This window comes from Peromyscus maniculatus, chromosome 13 (genome assembly GCF_049852395.1).
Source record: "Peromyscus maniculatus bairdii isolate BWxNUB_F1_BW_parent chromosome 13, HU_Pman_BW_mat_3.1, whole genome shotgun sequence".
Lineage (NCBI taxonomy): Eukaryota > Metazoa > Chordata > Mammalia > Rodentia > Cricetidae > Peromyscus > Peromyscus maniculatus.
The window spans coordinates 15,806,471-15,826,361 of NC_134864.1; the positions used below are offsets into that span (position 1 = coordinate 15,806,471).

Genomic DNA, 19,891 nt, shown 5'->3' on the forward strand with positions numbered 1-19,891 from the left:
GAACGATAAATGCATAGATATTTGTCTCAGAGTTTCTTTTGCTCTGATGAAACATCACGACTATAAGCAACTTGGGAAGGAAAGTGTTTATTTGCCTTATACTTCTCTATCACAGTTCATCATCAAAGGAAGTCAGGAAATAAACCCAAACAGGGTAGGTACCCAGAAGCAGGAGCTGATGCCAGGGTCAAGGAGGATTGTTGTTTGCAGGCCTCCTTTCCTAAAGCACCCAAGACGACCAGCCCAGGGGTGGCACCACCCATGGTGAGCTATGCACTCCTATATCAAATATCAATCAAGAAAATTCAGCACATGTCTGGAGAAATCCACTGAGCTCTGCAAAAAGACAGATGTTGCAAGGCTACTCTAACCCCCTCGCTGATGCAACCCTCCTCCACCCACACTGATGTAATTGTGGGTTTATCTTTAAAAACACTGTGCCCCTGAGCTCTGGCACCAAAAGAGATTTTGAAGGCATTACTTTACTCTTGGTCTGGCCATTATTAAAGGTCCCATACTCTTAATTGGCTTAATTAGCATGATTGCTGGTAATTGTCCCCCATGGATTGTTTTACTCTGAATTGAAAACATTCCCACAAGGAAAGAGTGAGAGGCTTATGAGACTTGGGAACTGAATGAACTTCACATGGATGAGAAGAATGAAACTTAGAGCATTCACGGGGATTCCTTCCCAAGGATACAGAAACAGTTAAGCAACTGCTGGGAGAGGAGACTAATCACCCTAGCTACCAAGAAGAGATTCTCCAACCTGTCTAGTTGCCTAGAGGTCAGGTAGAGAGCTCTGAAGTTTTTACACCATCACCCATGTTAGGGTAGGCTTTGGTGATGGAGCTGTTTTGAGTCATCTCTGTTCCTGTAAGTAACCCCAATAAAAACTCATTGGCTCACTGGGGGGGGGGGCGGGCGGCGGCAGGTGTGTGTGTGTGAATTCACCACAGCCTCACAAGTCAATCTGATGGGAGCTTTTTCTCAGTTGAGGTTCCTTCCTCTAAAATGCCTCTGACTTGTATCAAGTTGACATAAAACCAGCACAGTATGGTTCTAGGTTACTGTTTCACTGGTTTATATACCATAGGCCTCTTGCTATACCAGGGCCATGCTGCTTACCATATCGATGCAGTACACTTTGCTAAGTTGCTTTTTTTGGTGATTTAAAAATTGTCTTTGGTTTTTGAGAACTTGATTATGTCAGGGTAAAGGTATTTTTACATTTAATATAGGTATCGTTCATGAATCTGCATACTGAGTTTTCACTTTTGATATGGTAAGGTTCTGACATTACTTCTCAAGCAATTCTTCACCTTTCTGGAGAGGAAAACCAATATCCAGACGCAAGGGCCCTGACTATACTGAATGTAAAGATCTTCAGCAAGGAGAGTGTAATAGTTGCTCTGTTGTTATTGCCTCTTAGGAACAGAAAATTCCTTAGGCCTTTTCTTTCCACAAGTTGTAAGTTTAACCAGTTTGGGGTTTGCCCTCAGGGTACTCCTCCCTTTATCCCAGTGCAGATTAGTCTCCCCCACAACTAGGGATAGTACCACACACAGTGAGAGCATATTCCCGTTTCAAACAATACAATCAAGACAGTCTTTCACAGACGTGCCGATAGGCCAAGCTAACCTAAGACAATTCCCCCTTTAAATGTTCTTCCCAGGTGACTCTAGACTGTGGCTGGGATATAATTAACATTACCTCAACTTCTTCTTGCTAAACCGTTTCTTTCTTTTTCCATGTATGGGTTTCAGGTTTCTTTTAGTTGTCTATGCTCACTGTAGAATATCTGAACTTCTTTCAGACAATTATTTGGAATTCTTCTCCAGGCACATTTTAGGTATAGGCTTCTTGAGGGTCAGGAATTGGTGATTATTCTACAACCTTGGTTGAATAATGTCTTTCTGATTTGTCATGATTTTCAGAGTCTTAATGTTGGTGTCTACACACCTGAAAAAGCAGCTACCTCTTCAAATATTTACAGACCATTTCAGCAGGGAAAGCCCTTTACTGGTCTGCCCAGAGTCCGTGGGTGGTTAATCTGATAATAACCTCAGAAGGTTGTTCACAGGGGTCTGTTCCATGGGGTCATCCTGGTGCCATCATCAACTGAGGAGAATATGAACAGTAGGCAAAGACAGTATGCCTGAAACACACTTGCAGATGGTAAAGTTCAGTGAATTTTTACATATTCACACTGTAAAACTTATCATTAATTTCAAAACAAAAGAAATTCTGTGCCCACAGCAGTACATGGCATTGAACTACTGTGGTGATGTGCACAATGTCTTGATCAACGCCCTTTGGTCTAGTGCTCAGTTCAACGTGTTACCTTCCCTTTGGCATGATGTATAGTGCCATTTCCGGAACTAAGCTTCATCACTCTACATTTGTGAGGGTGAAACTTCAAGCAGTCACTGATGACCAAGAAGGACACGTGGGTGGCCAAGAAAGAAGCCTTATTATTTTAAGCCGCTAAGATTTGGGGATAATTTGCACAAAGAACAATGTAGCCTGATATGACTCAAACACACATAACAGAAATCTGATGAGAAATTACTTAGGCAAGAAAGACTTTATTTTTAGCTGTTCAGAATCTGCGACTCAGAAATGAATCTGATTGCTAACTGGCCTCCTTAAATAGAACAAGTAAAATAGGCCAATTTCAAGTCAGATGATCTCTAAAAGAAACAGAAGAAAGTGACTTCATTGAGAAGAGAAATGACAGGATCACTTTATCTACCATCTAGGCACTGCAGCAGGATCCCTTCACAAACTCAGCCCTGCTGAGGAGAGAGATAAGGCTACAACAACCACACCTTTTTTTTTCTTTTTTTTTATTTCAACAGTTTCTTTCTAGAATTCTATCTGCAATTTCTTTGGTCTGTATTATGAGGCCAGAGACTTAATTCTTTCCCTGACAGTCACTTGCCTTTTAGCTACAGTATATCCTGCTGATGCAGCAGGTCCATGTTTGGTTCCCAATACTCACATTGGTTGCCTCACAACCATCTGAATCTTCAGCTTCAGAGTATCCGGCACCTTCTTCTAGACTTTATAGGCACTGTACTTGCATGCACAAAGCCATAGACAGAAACACACACACACACACACACACACACACACACACACACACACACACACACATACACACACACACACGTAAATACATAAATGCAAATTTAAAAAGTTCCAATATCACAGAAAAAAATGTTTCATTTCATTCATGTTATTGTTCACTCAATATTTATTAACTAAACCATAGGTAGTTTAAATTTATTTCAAAAGGGAGATATCCCTGAAAAATATTAGGCAGAAAATGCAGTACCAATACTAGAAAAAAGTTTGAGAATATTCTACTAGAATTTATTTCCAAAGAAGCAAATGGATTTTGTCTGTTCTCTGAGACGTTCCTGAATTCTATGCATGGTATACTTCTGTTACATATATTTATACGTATTTTCAACTGTGTCACAACTTTACATAGGATTAAAATAAGCCTTTAGAATTTAGTTAATAATATTGTACTAAGATATTTCTTCTATACAACATATTTTAATAAAGTGCTTACAATCTAGGAATATATACATTCTAAGCAAGCATTTTAAATTAATTTTGGTATTTACTAACTTAAGTACTCAAGAACTTGATTTGAAGAATCCAATAGACTGAAAGTCTGTTTCTCAAGAGAATTTGGATCTTCTACCAATGCAGAGATTTTGGAATTTCTATATTCCAAGAGTTCATGATCCTTGCTTGATGCCAATAATTCATTATCGGTTACACCAATAGTTGCATCTTCTACCAGAATATTTGCCTGGTATGCTCCAACTGAGATTTCAGGTAATCCAATGTAGTCGTGATCTGCTACTATCGAACCTTGCAAGAGATAAAGACTGTCTGAAAGAGAGAGATCAATGTTTGAAGGCAAACGTCATTTTAAAGTTAAACATTAAGTGACGGATGAAGCTCAAAGCAATACAAATTAGTTCATGAATATTAACTTCTGAAAAGCTTTCTTATCAAGCTGGGAATGGTAACACACATCTTTAATCCTAGCACCTGGGAGGCAGAGGTGGGCAGATCTCTCAGTTTGGGCTACACAGAGAAACTCTGCCTCAAAAAACAACCAAACCAGAACCAAACCAAAGAAACCAACCCCCGCCCCCAAACCAAACCTTTTATCCTCTTAAAACATTCATAAAAGTGAACAAAATTATGTGTACACACACACACACACACACACACACACTTCACATATAAAGAATGTAGGACCATCAAAGATGTTGAAACAAAGCTTCCAACTTCCTTGAGTGGTCCTTGGTGTACAAGGAGCAGGAGTGATATAAGTTGAAACAAAATTACAGAACTATAATTTTGATACTGATGATATCCTTAATATGCATCTACAAAGCATTTCTGTGTGAATTAATGAGGGTATTTTAGCCAACTGAATTGCAAAACTCTTACATTTCTAATTTCAGATGCCCTCCAATTTGTACAGAATTCACAGTAGTACAAGTATATCAATGAGTTATAATATAAAGCCATAAACTAGAATAAGATAAAGTAGCCAAAATCTGACTCATGTGACAGGAATGTGTGGTAAGGCGAGCTCCAATGAAGCAGCTAAACTTATTTCAGTTGAATCTGACAGCAAAAGCCTTAGGAATGTTCAAGATCTACCTGATCTACACTCAACAGGAAACCTTTCCTTGTCAGTACTTTGTTATATCTTTAGCAAACTTATCATAAACTCCTTGGAAACAGGTCTAAAATAAGTTGTTAAACTAAGAGCAAAACAGCAGTCTCTTTCACTATAACGAATACAATAGACAAAAAAATTTCTCCAGGTCTGATTCTCCAATTCATCACAAAAAGGAACTCATCTGCCATAGCTGATTAACGTCATCCCCGCATTCTCTTTCTGGATCTTCTCCCAAACATTAACAGAGTCTCTTAAAGATTATAATAGTTTATAGAACCCTTTAATCTAAGTGTAAGAAAATAAGACTAATTGCCTATTTAGATCAGAGGTCAGTGGGGATCACCCCAGAGTTGGTAGCATGTTTGGGAAACTTCTCTCTAGAAGTTCATACATTTAAAAACTTAAAATTTATAAACTTTAGGAGCTCTTAGAATCCACACTATAAACAGGTGGCATAAAGAACTTGTGTGGGAGTCTCTGTAAACACTATGACCAGCAGACAAATGATCCACAAAAGGAAATCTGGTACAGCATGACTTAGCCTGGCTGGTTCAAACTTGCAGAGTCTGACACCAGGCAGTTTATTTTAGGCATATTTAAGCACAGCTCATTTTTGGAAAGTAGTTTCCTGATAATTAACTCAATCTCATGTATACAACAAAGCCTAAGATATGTTTAGATTGAAACTCTTTACAAAATAGATATGGTTTCTTACATAAAGATGGGTACTGTTGACTCAGAAACAATCCTCAAGATAATCCTCAAGAGTCTAAGGAGAATGACAGGAAAACAAAATAGCCTGTAGGAGTCAGGACTGGTCTGGCTCTAAGATAAACACAGACGTTACCTAGGCTGTTATAAAGCACAAGTGACATCTCTCATAAAAAAAGGGAATCTCTCAGAAAGACGAGTTTTATTAACTGAGAGGCAATGCTCAAGATGTAGGGGGAAAAGTCTGGGATAAACAAATATAATAGTCTGGTGGATTTGGGCAAGGCCTGGTCCTGTAGATAGCAAACCATCACCAGGTAATAAACTACATCCATTTCCTACATTCCAGGTGGAAACAGGTAAACACTTCCTTCCTTTGAAGAGACAAGCCTGAGTGCTTAACTTTCCTGTCTTCCTTGGTGCTTATCTATGTGCACAAGGACCCCATACCCTCTACAGGCTTGGGCTTACACAGCCATTTAGTACATTATTATGCAAAATATGCCTGGGCATTAAGTGTTGAGAGGTTTTCCAAGTTACACTTTACAAATTCTTATGAAAGAGTATGTGTTGATCAGACTGAAATTAATTCAGGAGATGAATTATTTATGGGGGAATAAAAGTACACAGAATTGCAAGGGGCAAGAAAATGATGGGCTGTATGCTATTGTGGGAGAACTGCTGTACAAAAGGAATGAATTTGAAAGACAGGCTACAAATCATCCAATTAATGATTGAGAATTGTTTTGACTAAAAGCACCAAGAAGATGGAAAAGGGTCAATGAATTTGAAAGACAGTATTATTAGAAATTTAACATTGCAGCTTGCTTATTAGCTTATGCTTAATACAAAAGGCCAGATAGTTCATGAGCACAATTAAAAGGTTGGGTATGTTAGAAAGTGTTGTTGAATTTAAAATATTCATGAAGAATTCTATAAGATCAATGCCTGTATGTTAGATGACATCATCATTGACTGCAGACACCACAGCACCTAGGGTATGCTGGATGAGGTGATTGCTGATGGCAGACATCATAGCACTAGGGGATGTTAGATGGGGTCATCACTGACAGCAGACACCACAGCACCTAGGGAATTTCCAAGACATTTTTCAGGAATGATTGATAAAGGAGGTTTTCTGAAATTTTTTTCATATAGATGAGTAGGTTAGTTTATTGTAACCCTAGACAAACAGCCAACCCCTAGGTTGGCTTATTTTAGAAAAATATGCTTAGGAAATACATATCAGTGAGGGCAATGAATCTAGATGCAAGAGGCAAAACTCTCAGAAGCTGATTTTTTTGATCTGTGCTCAGGGACTTTATGTTTAGGTTTGTTTAACTGGACTTAGAAAAAAAATCTTACCAACATCACTTATTATTAAGGGGGAACATGTTTATATATATATATATATATATATATATATATATATATATATATATATATGTGTGTGTGTGTGTGTGTGTGTGTGTGTGTGTGTGTGTGTGTATGTATGTATGTATATATACTATACGAACACATGCATTTTTCCTTTCCATAAATGATGAATCTTACAGTATCTTATAACAAAACTATGCAGAGTATGGATCATATTGTAAGAATTATGTGAAAATGTCAAGGCTAGTTAATATTAAAAAACACCTCATTCATCCATAAGGAACGAATATGTTTCAATTCTAACTAGTCTCTAACTGGACCCAACTGAAATGTGATTCAATTTCAAAAAAGTTTATTAAAAGACTTTCAGACTCTTTGGGACCTCCCAAGTACGCAGATTCAATATTTTGCATATATTGTTAAATAAAACGAGACACCATTTTCATCTCTTTCTATTTAAAATGTGCTATTAGAAAATTTAAAACTACATGTCACATAGATTTTGTGTCACTGGACAATACTGATGTGGATCTACAGAAAGATCCCCAGTAAAGGACACAGAAAAGAATATGCTGACATTCTTACTCTTAAGGCAGAGACAAACACCATATTAATGGAGTTTTCCCACCAAGTTACATTACACAAAATATATTGTATTAAGTAGTTTTATTTCCCCATTCTATTGATTCAGTTGTGATTATGATGAAAATACATTTAACAAAGGTAATTGTTTCAACTTTGAAAAGACTGAATAATGTCTTCAGTTTTTTTTTGAAACTCAGATATTTTTAGGATGCTTTTACAAACTTTCTCTTATGTGGTATTAAGGAATAAAAAATTTAAGATTAGGAAATAGATATTTAATTTTTAGGAAGGAATCTACATTTAATGATCACAAAATTTGAATGATTTGAGTGAATTAATGTTTTAAATTATAAAAATAAGGTTTCTTGTGAGTTAGTTTTCTTATTCTTATGTGAGATGTCAAAATAACTAGTCTGATAATTTTCAAACTTTTACACTATATTGCTCTTGTACTATATCCTTTCCAAGATGAAACAACTATAATTTGATGCTATTATTATTACTGTTATAATACTAATAGTAGCTACCAGTAATAAACTAGATGGGCTCTGGGTCTGGAGAGTATGTAGCTATAAGTACAAAGGAATGCTTTCTCTGCATAAACTATATTACTAATAATGTGGTGATCACAGGTATAGTGTCATAAAGCATTATGACACGATGACATAAAGACACATTGTTTTATTAATGAGACTGCTAATTGTCTTCAGCACAATAATAGTCTCCCAAAGTGTATACCCATTAATCTCTGCAAACGGTGAATATGTTGCTTTACCTGGCACAAAGGAATGTGAGTAGTCATGAAATTAAAGCTGCCAATGATCTGATCTTAAAATTAGTGAGATTATTTTAAAGTATTTGGGTGGGTTGAAGGACAAAGGTCCTCAAATAGCGAAGAGGGAGACAAGAGGAATTTGAGGCATGCTGGCTTTGAGAACGGAAGAAGAGGACTGTAAGCCAGGGAATAAACGAAGCATCTAGAACAGTGGTTCTCAAGCTGTGGGACGCAACCTGTTTGAGGGTCAAACAACACTTTCATCACAGGGATGGCATATCAGCTATCCTGCACATCAGATATCTACACTGTGATTCATAACAGTAGCAAAGTTACAGTTATGAAGTAGCAACAAAAATAATTTTATGATTGGGGGTCAACACAACATGAGAAATGATATTGAAGGGTGGTGGCAGCATTAGGAAGGTTGAGAACCACTGCTCTAGAAGCTAGAAAGGACAAGGAAATCCACTGTCTTCTCTTCTAGTCAGTCTAGAAACATGACTCGATCAGTACCTTAATTTCAGCCCAATAATACCCATGTAGAAATTCTAAAGTACATATGTTTATGGCAATAAATATGTGTTGTTTGAAGCACTAAATCCACTGCAAATTGTTTTGGCAGGAATATGAAATTTGCAAAATAAAAATTATTTCATAAGTGGGCATTTAATCATAAAGGAAAGAATGAGACTAAAACTTTAGTGAGGTAGACCCAAATCTATCCTCAATACAGCAGATAAATTAAAAACCAGTCTGTGTCAGATGGGACATCAGGTCAACACCAAGATCATCTCTTTCAAACAAGATTGCAACCACAATGGGACAGTAGAATATTTTTAAAAATTCCTATCAGAAAAAGGAGCTTAGCTGTGCTCAGCATCTAATCAGACAAACAGCAAATAGGCCTACTTAAAATAGCAACGACAAGTACTGCTAACCTAGTACTGGATGTGTTAGCTCAGTGCTATGTTCCAGACAAGAACGACAGGAACTTGGCAACAGAAGTTTTAGACTGTGACCCTTTAACACAGGCAAGAAATCAGCAGTAGTAAAGAGTAATATGACAGATATAAACAGATATTTGAACTCCTTTTCATTATTGGATGTTTAAATTCGTGTCAAATAAAAATGTTCGATGGTCAAAGTGACTGTTTTCACTAAATTCACTTCAGGGACTCTTCAAGGTCAGCTGCTGAGGGAAAGGCTTTGAGGAAAATGCATGATGCTGAGGCAAAAGATGGAGTAGGCCACGTTTCCTTTGTATTTCTGCCAATGAAACACCACACACACACACACACACACACACACACACACACACACACACACAAAAAAAAAAAAAAAAAGATCAGACACTATTGAAGAACTAGTTCATAGCATGGCTGACAGGACATTTTAAAATAAATCCCACTTATCAACTTCCAAAGTCTATGTTCATAGCAATACCAACACTACAATTTTCTTGTATTACTAGAAGAAACATTTCCAGAAAATTTCAACATGAGGCAATAACTCTATTGCTTCTGTTTAGACACTTGTGTTTTCAACTTGTTTCTGAAATATTCAGAAGGAAAATAACTGACTTCCTTTCTGAATGTCTTTGATAAGAGACAACTGAAGAATGACAACAAGATCCTGCACAGCAGCATTTTACATGCAAATTCTGTATGAATGAATATCAACATATTAGAAGGAAACACATTCCGAAGGCGAAGGCGGAAATCATGGTGGGATTAAAGAACTCATCCAATTCCCTTTTCCCTGCTTAGGCTGTAGAAGGGAGAGTCTACAGGCAGCTCTGGAGTGAGAAGACACACGAGAATGAATGTACTGCCCTCTTACAGGAAAGACGAAATCACCCATGTGTTCAGAGTCAGAACAGTATGAGGTAAGTTTGTGACTAGAGCAACTGGTTCTGCCACAGGAAAGAAAAGGACCAAGAGCTCTTAACAGAAGCGCTAGGGTCCAGACCAGAAGTGGATAAGAAGTACTATAATGATAAGCCCTATAAGGGCTTCATATCTCAACAAAGAAACAGGGTAAACATAGGTCATTGCTTATTTCTTGTTATTTACTTTTATCTATTAAGTGACTTATTTATGATATTTAAATATATATTGCAACACCATTAGATGTAACTTGCATTCAAATAATATTAATGCATCATTTTTCGTTTGCTCATATATTACTAACTAGCATATATTCAATGTACAAAATGAGCAAAGTATATGATAAGCATGCATGAAAATGGTACAATGTATTATATTCTTTACAGAAAAAGCATAATTATAAAGTAAGTACCACATAACTTCCTCTCACTTATCTACCTCAGGGAAGCTCGAAGGAACAAATACAGTAGGAATAAATGAAATAATCTTGAAGAAGTAGGGGACTTAATCTGAAAACTATGTTAAAATATCATTCAAGTCTTATAAAGGAAAAGATTAGAGATCAGAATGCTTGTTGGCATAGTTTGGGGCATTATAACACTCCTATAATTATAATTATGGGAATGCCATAATTCTATAGTCTGATAGCATTCTGAGTATTCTCCGTCCTCCATCCTTACCCACCCCAACCCATGACCTAATTATGAAGTCACATTAAAAGAAAATAAATTTTTAAAGTTCCCCTATTTATTTTACAATAAATTAGATTCTGGGCAATATGATTGCCTTTGGCATTAAATGATCAGAGCTGCTGTTTTTCCACATACAAATGAGGCAGAAAGTAAAAGGATATTATGCAAAACTGGAGACAGAATCTTTCCATTTTTGAAACAGGTTTAGCATTTTTTCAAACAATTAGGAAAAGTAAACATAAGTCAAAACAAAAATCCTGGTTTGTTTGCTTTTATAGCATACTACTACTACTACTACTACTACTACTACTACTACTACTACTACTACTACTACTATTATATGCCTGCTTGTTTTCTAACAAGAGAGAGAGAGAGAAAGCATGGATTTGGGTGTTTGGGAAAGCGGGAGGATCCGGGAGGGGCTGGAGAAGGGGAAGACATAATCACAATATATTGTATGAAAAAAAATCCATTTTCAACCATAAAGTAAAAAAAAGTTTGTACAAGTACATTCTGATCAGATGACTAGGGAGAACTAAAACTCTATCAAGTATAAAATTCAGAGGGGGTAGCAGTTTAACCAAAGGAGGCAAGAAAGTTTGCTTGAAATTCGAATCCCTCTTCTCAGGGCAAAGGACACACTAGGGAAGTAAGGGACGCCTACCTTGTTCAGTGGGCTCCCTCACGTAAGGCCGCAGGTGGGACATTTTGATGGGCCTCTTCAGTCGGGTCCCTGTGTTGTCCCTCAGGACAGCACATCCACTCTCCGTGATGTAGTCTATGACACAAGGGCCGACCCATTCCGACTGGAAACGGCCATCTTTCCACCAGTTCTTCCTCTGTCGTAGAACCTCGTGACCCACTTTTAAATGAAATGGATTTAACTGCTTTGGTTTCTTTTTAACAGCCTTCGTTTTGTTTAGTTCATCCAAATTGTTGTTCTCCGTCTGTCAATGCAAAACCAGAATTATGACCGGGCTTAATTTAAATGCATATACTGATCAGAGACGGTAGCAGTGGGCATCGACTGAGTTGTTACCGAAATGAAGGACTCCTAACTAGTTCTTTAAAAATATTTTCAAGTTGGTATCTCTCTTTACATAGACGGTAAAACACACAGGCTGAGTGCTTCTGAGAACTTGCACTAGCACAAGTACAGAGTACAAAGTTCTACAACTGCTAACGAGGGTACAGATTAGACACCAGGTCCACGCAGCCTTCCCAAAGTCATACCCTACTGTCCCTTTCTCAGACTTTCATCGTCTATCAGCAGACGATTCAGGGGCTGGGGAACAGGTTCAGTGGTCAACGCCTGATACACACTCACGAGGCCATGACTTCAGATTCCCAGCACCCACTGGACACAGTACCACACATCAGTAACCCCAGCAGTGGAGGGGGAGGGGTGAGCCTGGCACACCCGGGTGCACTCTGGGCAGCCTGGGCAGCTGAGTTCGTGAGCTCCAGTTTCAGGGAGGGGCCTTGGCTCAAAAGCTCAGGCTGAGAGTGAGGAAGACAGTGGATGTCTATTACCAGCCTTGACACACGTTCACACGTGTGCACATGCACTGCACAAATACATACATAATCGACATAAAGCACATACATACACATGAAAACAATAAACAAGCACATTACTTAACCAAAATAAGCAGGACTTGGTAGATAAAAACTTTTCATTTTAAAAATTTTTTTTTTTGCTTAAGGGTATATCATGTCCACATACGTGAACATGCCCACATGCTGAGATTTTAAACATAACTCCTCTTCTGTAGGGCTTCACAGAGCTTTTCCGGTACAGACTTACCTGGCCAGCTGATGGTGTCTTGTCCTCCAATACCACATCAGCCTCTCTAACTGCAGCTACGATTCTGGCAAACACGCTTGTATTTTCCCCACCCACTTCGGGAGGCCACTCCAGCAGACAGGGATTCCGGTTGAACATCTGGAAATATGGCGTGTTTTTAGTAGGCTCTGAGTGAGTCACATTGAAGGCAAAGGAAAGCGCAGGCAGATGCTCGTCCCAGGTGTTTGGGTGGTCGGCACAGTGTTTGGAGAGAAAGCCTTTGATTGTGCTAGGTGTACTTTCAGATGGATTAACGCTTCCAGAAGCATGAGAAATGACAATCTGTTTTGTACCAAACAATCTATATAGTTCTGTATTGATCTGGAAAATACGAAAAACAAAACTGACTGTTTGAAGTTCTTATTTTTCCTCTGGCTTAAAAAAGGTTTCAAGAAACCCAAGTCTTGTCTTTCATTGAACACAGGCATTCAGATAAAATATATAAGCACTTTGGGTAAAATTCTACTGAGTCCTTACTAAGTGCTGATCAACACATGGAATGTCATTTTTGTCATTACATGTCAGGATGACTTTATGATGTATTATTAACTCCGTTTTAAAGACACAAGCTTAAGATTTGGGAGTCTAAGCACATAATATATACACACAACAAGGAAACTGAAGGACAGAATTCAAAAATAACCTTGTGGTCAAGTAATTTTTGAATTCCGTAGACTATTTTTTTTCAAAGGACCACTAGGTCACATGACACAGTTTTCTCCTTTGTAAATTGAGAAAAACCCTACCCACAGCTACCTAGAGGCATATACAAAGTAATGCTTGTAAGAAATCAAACAGCTCTCAGCAAGGAGTAAGTACGGAATTTATAGAATTTAATGGCAACTACTATTGCTGTTATAATAATAATTTCCATGGCCTGGACTTCAAAGAATCCAGGATGAGTTTAGGACACTTGTAACAGTAAGTCTCTCAAATGTTAAACAACTATTTTCTTTCCATGTTGATGCTTTCATATTTTCTGTTATTTTAATTTAGTTAACCTTCAGCTGATTAATTTCTCTTTAAAAGAATATTTTCTACAAATAACTGTCAGGATAATTAGAAAGATAAAGATTATCAGAGGGAAGCTAATACATGCCTCACATTTCCCACGATCCCTAGAAGGCAGACGTGGTCACGTGAGAACTTGGCAGAAAAAGACACGAGTTACAATTTTTGTGCAAACTCAGCCAGCGCTAGCTTTTTTTTTTTTTTTTTTTTTTTTTGCCCACCGTTCTCCCCTGTTAACTGCAATATAAATATTATGACATGGGCTCCACACTGTCACACAAGACTGACAGCTGCTTTCCCAGAGACGGGAAGAAGCTGGGAGCCTGAGTTCCCACATGTTCACTGCTTTCCTCCCAACCTTACGTAGCTTACACTTCTTTCACTTGAGTACAAAAGGCGTTTCTATTTCCATTTTGGTTTTAGGGAGAGGAATTCTCTGTTGCTTGCACCTGAGCTTGACTCCTCACCCATTCTTATGTGGAAGACTATATGATACTTAAGTCATGTGACCACTCTATAAGGAATAGCTTTTTAAAATTTAAATTTTGTATTCATAAATTTAATTAGCTGCTGAAATGAAAGAATGAATAAGGAATCTACTTCAACATGTTTTCCATTTTGCTCTTACTGAACTTTATGTGTCATGTGTGACTACTGAATTACTTAGTTATTATCAATCTGTAGTGTTAATAAAGCCTTTTAGTTTGTATACCTATTATAGTTACCTATATAAATATATAATATGTACATATAAAATTATTCTTTATATTTTTAACATGATATAAATATGGTCAATCATTTCATGCTAGTTAATATCATTTTATTATATTTTTATTTTTGGTTGTTCTTAAGCTAGAAGTAAAAAATATTATTTAGTTCAATCATCTCACTTTAGTTTGAAGATATCAAAAGATAGGCTTACAATTACTTAGTAGTAAAGTAGTAATAAAAATCTTGATTTCCTAATCTCTAGTTCAACAAATCTAGTACTATACATTATATACCTCCATATCTAAAGCAATTTATTTGAGTGTATTAAATATCCTATAAGAACTGTGTGCCAGACACCAAGAGTGATAGCTGCTCCCAAATGTGAGCACTCTGTCCTACCTGTTCAATGAATTCATCTCTTTGGTCCATTATTATTTTCTGAGGAGGTCCATATAAGAAAAATATATTGATAATAGCTTTAGAAATTTCTGATGCTGAGACATCACATAAAGGCAAAATCATAACCCATTTTGTGAACAAATCAGTCACAATTATAGCATAGACATGACTCCTGTGGCTGGTATGGAAAGGTCCCATCAGATCCGCAGTAACTACACTCCATGGATTTCCCACCGTGAGAAGGTGCTGCTGAGGTGCCACCACAACTGTATTTTTTGCTACTTGGCAATGCTGACAAGCATATACCTACAGAGAGGCACACAACAAGAAAATGCATACAAATGTTAAAATAGTCACCATAATACCTCAGTTTTATGAAGCCGAATCTCTCTATTTTAAAGGAAGTTTACTGGCCTGGCAACAGCCCATTAAATGAAGCCTTTTATTTAGAACAAGCAAATATCGGTCACCACAGCTGTGTAGCTAGGAAGTCCAAACGGCTGCACCACAGGGACCGCTCATACTCTGATTAAATGATAATCTCAATAGGGCCTCATTCAAATGGAATATGATTCTGGTTCACATTCAAATATATATTAAATCAACAGATCTTAGAATAGTTTTTTTTTTATTATTTTATTTTTAATTGATGCATTTATGTAATCCTTTGACTCAGGATGCTGAAGCCTGACAGGGCAACATGGTAAATTCAAATCCAGCTGGGTCACATCATAGGAACCCAATTGCCAAAAAAAAAAAAAAAAAAAAAAAAAGAAATAGATAAAAAGAAAAAAAAATGAAAAGGAAGAATATAACAAAGAATCTCCTAATAGGCTACCATGAAATATTCCATTTTCTATTATTTTAAGCCAGCATGTGGCTATGCAATAATTTATACATACAAATGACATTTCTTCCTATAGTCTTTATTCTAAAGTTCATTCATTCACCCATTTCACTAATATTGGCTGAGCTATAATTTTAATCAAATCATATCTAAAGATGCCAGAAACCTCCCTATGTCCTAGGGGAAATCGAGGTCTCATGAAGCTGTTATTTAAGTCAGTGGTTCTCAAACTGGGTCGTGGCACCCTGGGGTCGCATATCAGATATTTACATTATGATTCACAACAGAAGCAAAAATACAGGTATGAAGTAGCAATGAAATAATTTTATGGTTTGGGGTCACCACAACATGAGGAACTGCATTGAAGGCTGAGAACCACTGGTAAGTAGATTAAGAAGAGATCAATTGATTAATTTATAGATGGTGCTGTTTTTAAAACATTTCCAGACTTTCACTTTGGAAGTTATTTCCAAACCAAGGTCTAAAAAAATAATTAAAAACAAAAATAAAAACACAAACCCTCATCATTATGATCAAAGTAATTCTTTTTTAAAGATAATAGAGACAGAGATGTGTATTAAGAAACAGAAAGTCACTCCTGAAAACGGGAGTGGACTTGCGAGCTGGGAAATGCTCATGATAACTGTTCTTCATGATCGCTCTCATTTTCAACTTTAATGCAGTCACCAGTTACAAAAAGCATTATTTTAAAAATGATACCTTTTCTCAAATTATAACCGCTTGATATTTATTTCACTGAATGCATGGAACACTTACAAATTGGATTTAGGTTCCTGCCATTTAGATTTGACAATTTTCTATCTCCAGGATAGGTACCAAAGCTGAGAATCCACACGGAGATTGAATTATGAATGCACTTATTTTGATTATATAAAAAGTCATTCATGGTGGCATTAAAGATATAATAGTTATCTAAAGAATTTCAACCTCAATTGAATTTGCCTGCAAAATGGAGCTCAAAGTTCCAATTCTCAATAATTTCCTATCAAAATATTGTATTTTCTTGGTCTAATTCATACTCTACTGATTTAAAATACTTATAAAGAAAAATAAACTTACTTTTAATTTAAATGTTTTATTTAAAAAATAACACATAAAGTACTTATCCCATAGGTGAATTGTACAGTACATTGTACAGCAATACTGACCTTTGTATTTATTAGAAAGACAATAAAAACGTTTCTAAACACACAAGCCATACCCACTGTTTGACGTCATTGGTCACGGAAGTCCAGTAGTAACTGGACTCCACTAGAGTGAGAGTTCTGGATATGCCATGGTGAACACCAGTGCCATTTTCGTGGCACTCTCTTAGGACTTTCTTTTTTTCTTCTTCTGAAACAACTACCAAACGATTTTGTTTTCTGTCTTTTCCAACATAAAACAGCTTTTTTTCTGAAATGAATGACATAAAAAAAAAATCTGTAATTTTCAAAGCTCCATAGTGTTTAGACCATTATAGCCTTAAATTAAAACCATGAAAATTTTTAATTTTATTTTTACAGAAATCTTTCTTTGAAACAGAATATTTACTTGCAATGCTAGTGCCATGTATTCTGGAGACCCAGAAGGGCCCCCATCTGCTATAATTCTGTAGGTATCAATGTAAATGGAGTAAGCTTGCTCACTAAAGCATGTGGTAACTCTGAGAATATGAAATGGCCCTTCTCTGGGAGTACTCAAGTTAGAGAAGTATTTGTAGAAGCTATTAAAAATGGCTTGGGTTATACAATGAATTCTGTATAGATGGAGAGCTTCTTGGTACAAAGTTTCCTGAACAACTCATTATAACTGTTTTTTTGTAAGCAGCCCCATTTCTTTCCTTGTTCTGAGTTGAGTAGAGGGGGGGGGCCGGGGCGGACAGAGGGGGATGGTGTGGGGGGGGACGGTGTGGGGGGGACAGAGGGGGATGGTGTGGGGGGGGACGGTGTGGGGGGGACAGAGGGGGATGGTGTAGTGGGGGACAGAAGGGGGACGGTGTGGGGGGGACAGAGGGGGATGGCGTGGGGGGGGACAGAGGGGGATGGTGTAGTGGGGGACAGAGGGGGATGGCGTGGTGGGGGACAGAGGGGGATGGCGTGGTGGGGGACAGAGGGTGATGGTGTAGTGGGGGACAGAGGGGGATGGCGTGGTGGGGGACAGAGGGGGATGGTGTAGTGGGGGACAGAGGGGGATGGTGTGGGGGGGACAGAGGGGGACGGTGGGGGGGGACAGAGGGGGATGGTGTAGTGGGGGACAGAGGGGGATGGTGTGGGGGGGACAGAGGGGGACGGTGGGGGGGGACAGAGGGGGATGGTGTAGTGGGGGACAGAAGGGGATGGTGTGGGGGGGACAGAGGGGGATGGTGTGGGGGGGACAGAGGGGGACGGTGGGGGGGGACAGAGGGGGATGGTGTAGTGGGGGACAGAGGGGGATGGTGTGGGGGGGACAGAGGGGGACGGTGGGGGGGGGACAGAGGGGGATGGTGTGGGGGGGGACAGAAGGGGGACGGTGTGGGGGGGACAGAGGGGGATGGTGTGGGGGGGACAGAGGGGGATGGTGTGGGGGGAACAGAGGGGGACGGTGTGAGGGGGACGGTGGGGGGGGACAGAGGGGGATGGTGTAGTGGGGGACAGAAGGGGATGGTGTAGTGGGGGACAGAAGGGGACGGTGTGGGGGGGGACAGAAGGGGGACGGTGTGGGGGGGACAGAGGGGGATGGTGTGGGGGGGGACAGAGGGGGATGGTGTGGGGGGGACAGAGGGGGATGGTGTGGGGGGGACAGAGGGGGATGGTGTGGGGGGGACAGAGGGGGACGGTGTGGGGGGGACAGAGGGGGACGGTGTGGGGGGGACAGAGGGGGGACGGTGTAGTGGGGGGACAGAGGGGGATGGTGTAGTGGGGGGGACAGAGGGGGACGGTGTAGTGGGGGGGACAGAGGGGGATGGTGTAGTGGGGGACAGAGGGGGACGGTGTGGGGGGGACAGAGGGGGATGGTGTGGGGGGGGGACAGAGGGGGATGGTGTGGGGGGGACAGAGGGGGATGGTGTGGGGGGGACAGAGGGGGATGGTGTGGGGGGGACAGAGGGGGATGGTGTGGGGGGGACAGAGGGGGATGGTGTGGGGGGGACAGAGGGGGATGGTGTGGGGGGGGACAGAGGGGGACGGTGTGGGGGGGACAGAGGGGGACGGTGTGGAGGGGACAGAGGGGGATGGCGTAGTGGAAGGGACACAATGCTCAGTTCTTTCTTTCGAGGACACTAAGTGGAGGAACAAGCAGGGAACAGGGAGAGTCATTATCTCTCTCCAGTTCATATGGGTAGCTACACAGACTCCAGAATACATCATTAAGATACTAAAGTGATTAATAAGCACTGCTTAAATTAGAAGGTAGGCAACGGGAATGTTGAATCCCTACCTTACTCACTAGAATATCCCAGGGCCTAGAATGTGATTACATTTTTAATCCCATAATCATTTCTAACATAAATGATTAAATGAATGAATGCACCTCCACTTTACTGTAAGAGGTCTCCCTAGTGTTAAGAATAGGAGTTCCTGACAAGGATCTGGGTAGGGATACACGAACAGGCATTTACTTAGGACTTTATATTCTGACCTGAATATTGGGAGAAAGCCTAAAGCGGTATCTCCAGGGGAAACTGCCATTCATAGCAACACCATTCATGTATTTAGTTACCTGTTGACTGTGCCTGCTGATTATCTCATGCTCAGTTTGCTTCCTCCATTGCAGGAGGGAAAGCTCTCATAACTCCCCCCTGCTTCTCAGATATTTAACGTACTGATGGAGTGTCAAGGCAAGAAAACAAACGTAATCCTGAGAACAACTAATGGTACAGTGTGTGTGTGGGGGGGGGGGGGGGCAGGTATGTGGGTAAACTCAGCTTTGAACACAGTTAGATCTTCCATTCTTTTATTTTAGTAAGCAAACTAGTTAACTCTGTTAACATTTCCATACTAAGCATCAAATAACTTCTTCAACACTGTGGCATCAATTTCTGAAAGTGAACCATTAGGTGGCAAAGGCAAGAGAAATTAATTTGTGTAATTTTCATAGTTATTTCTTTTGATCTACAACTTAATAAGTCATTTTCTTTTCATTTTTATAATTATTTTTTTATTTTAAATTATGTGTATGTGTGTGTCACTACGTGTGTGTATGTGCACTTGAATGCTGAAACACACCAAGACTAAAGGCCCAGATTCCCTTGGAGCTGGAGTTAGAGGTGGCTGTGGGCTGCCCAACACAGGCACTGCAAACTGAACTTGATCACTACGTGCTTTGAGCGGCTGAGCTCTCTCTCCAGC

At 39.4% G+C, this 19,891-nt stretch overlaps 1 protein-coding gene across 28 annotated transcripts in view; it reads right to left on the bottom strand.

Annotated features, from left to right (window-relative positions):
• Nucleotides 1-3,356: 3,356 nt before the first annotated feature.
• Nucleotides 3,357-19,891, bottom strand: part of Gin1 (gypsy retrotransposon integrase 1) — a 35,237-nt gene continuing 18,702 nt past the window's right edge. For 26 of the 28 annotated variants that reach the window (XM_006985732.4, XM_076549735.1, XM_042259925.2 and 23 more), the window contains 5 exons: nucleotides 16,786-16,979; nucleotides 14,717-15,022; nucleotides 12,557-12,916; nucleotides 11,414-11,696; nucleotides 3,357-3,912 (listed from right to left, as the gene is read on the bottom strand). In XM_006985732.4, coding sequence (XP_006985794.1) covers nucleotides 3,638-3,912; nucleotides 11,414-11,696; nucleotides 12,557-12,916; nucleotides 14,717-15,022; nucleotides 16,786-16,979 — 1,418 coding nt within the window. In that variant the 3' untranslated portion in view covers nucleotides 3,357-3,637. The remainder of the gene's footprint in view (nucleotides 3,913-11,413; nucleotides 11,697-12,556; nucleotides 12,917-14,716; nucleotides 15,023-16,785; nucleotides 16,980-19,891) is intronic. The other 2 variants (XM_076549739.1, XM_076549740.1) reach the window with 1 other exon arrangement.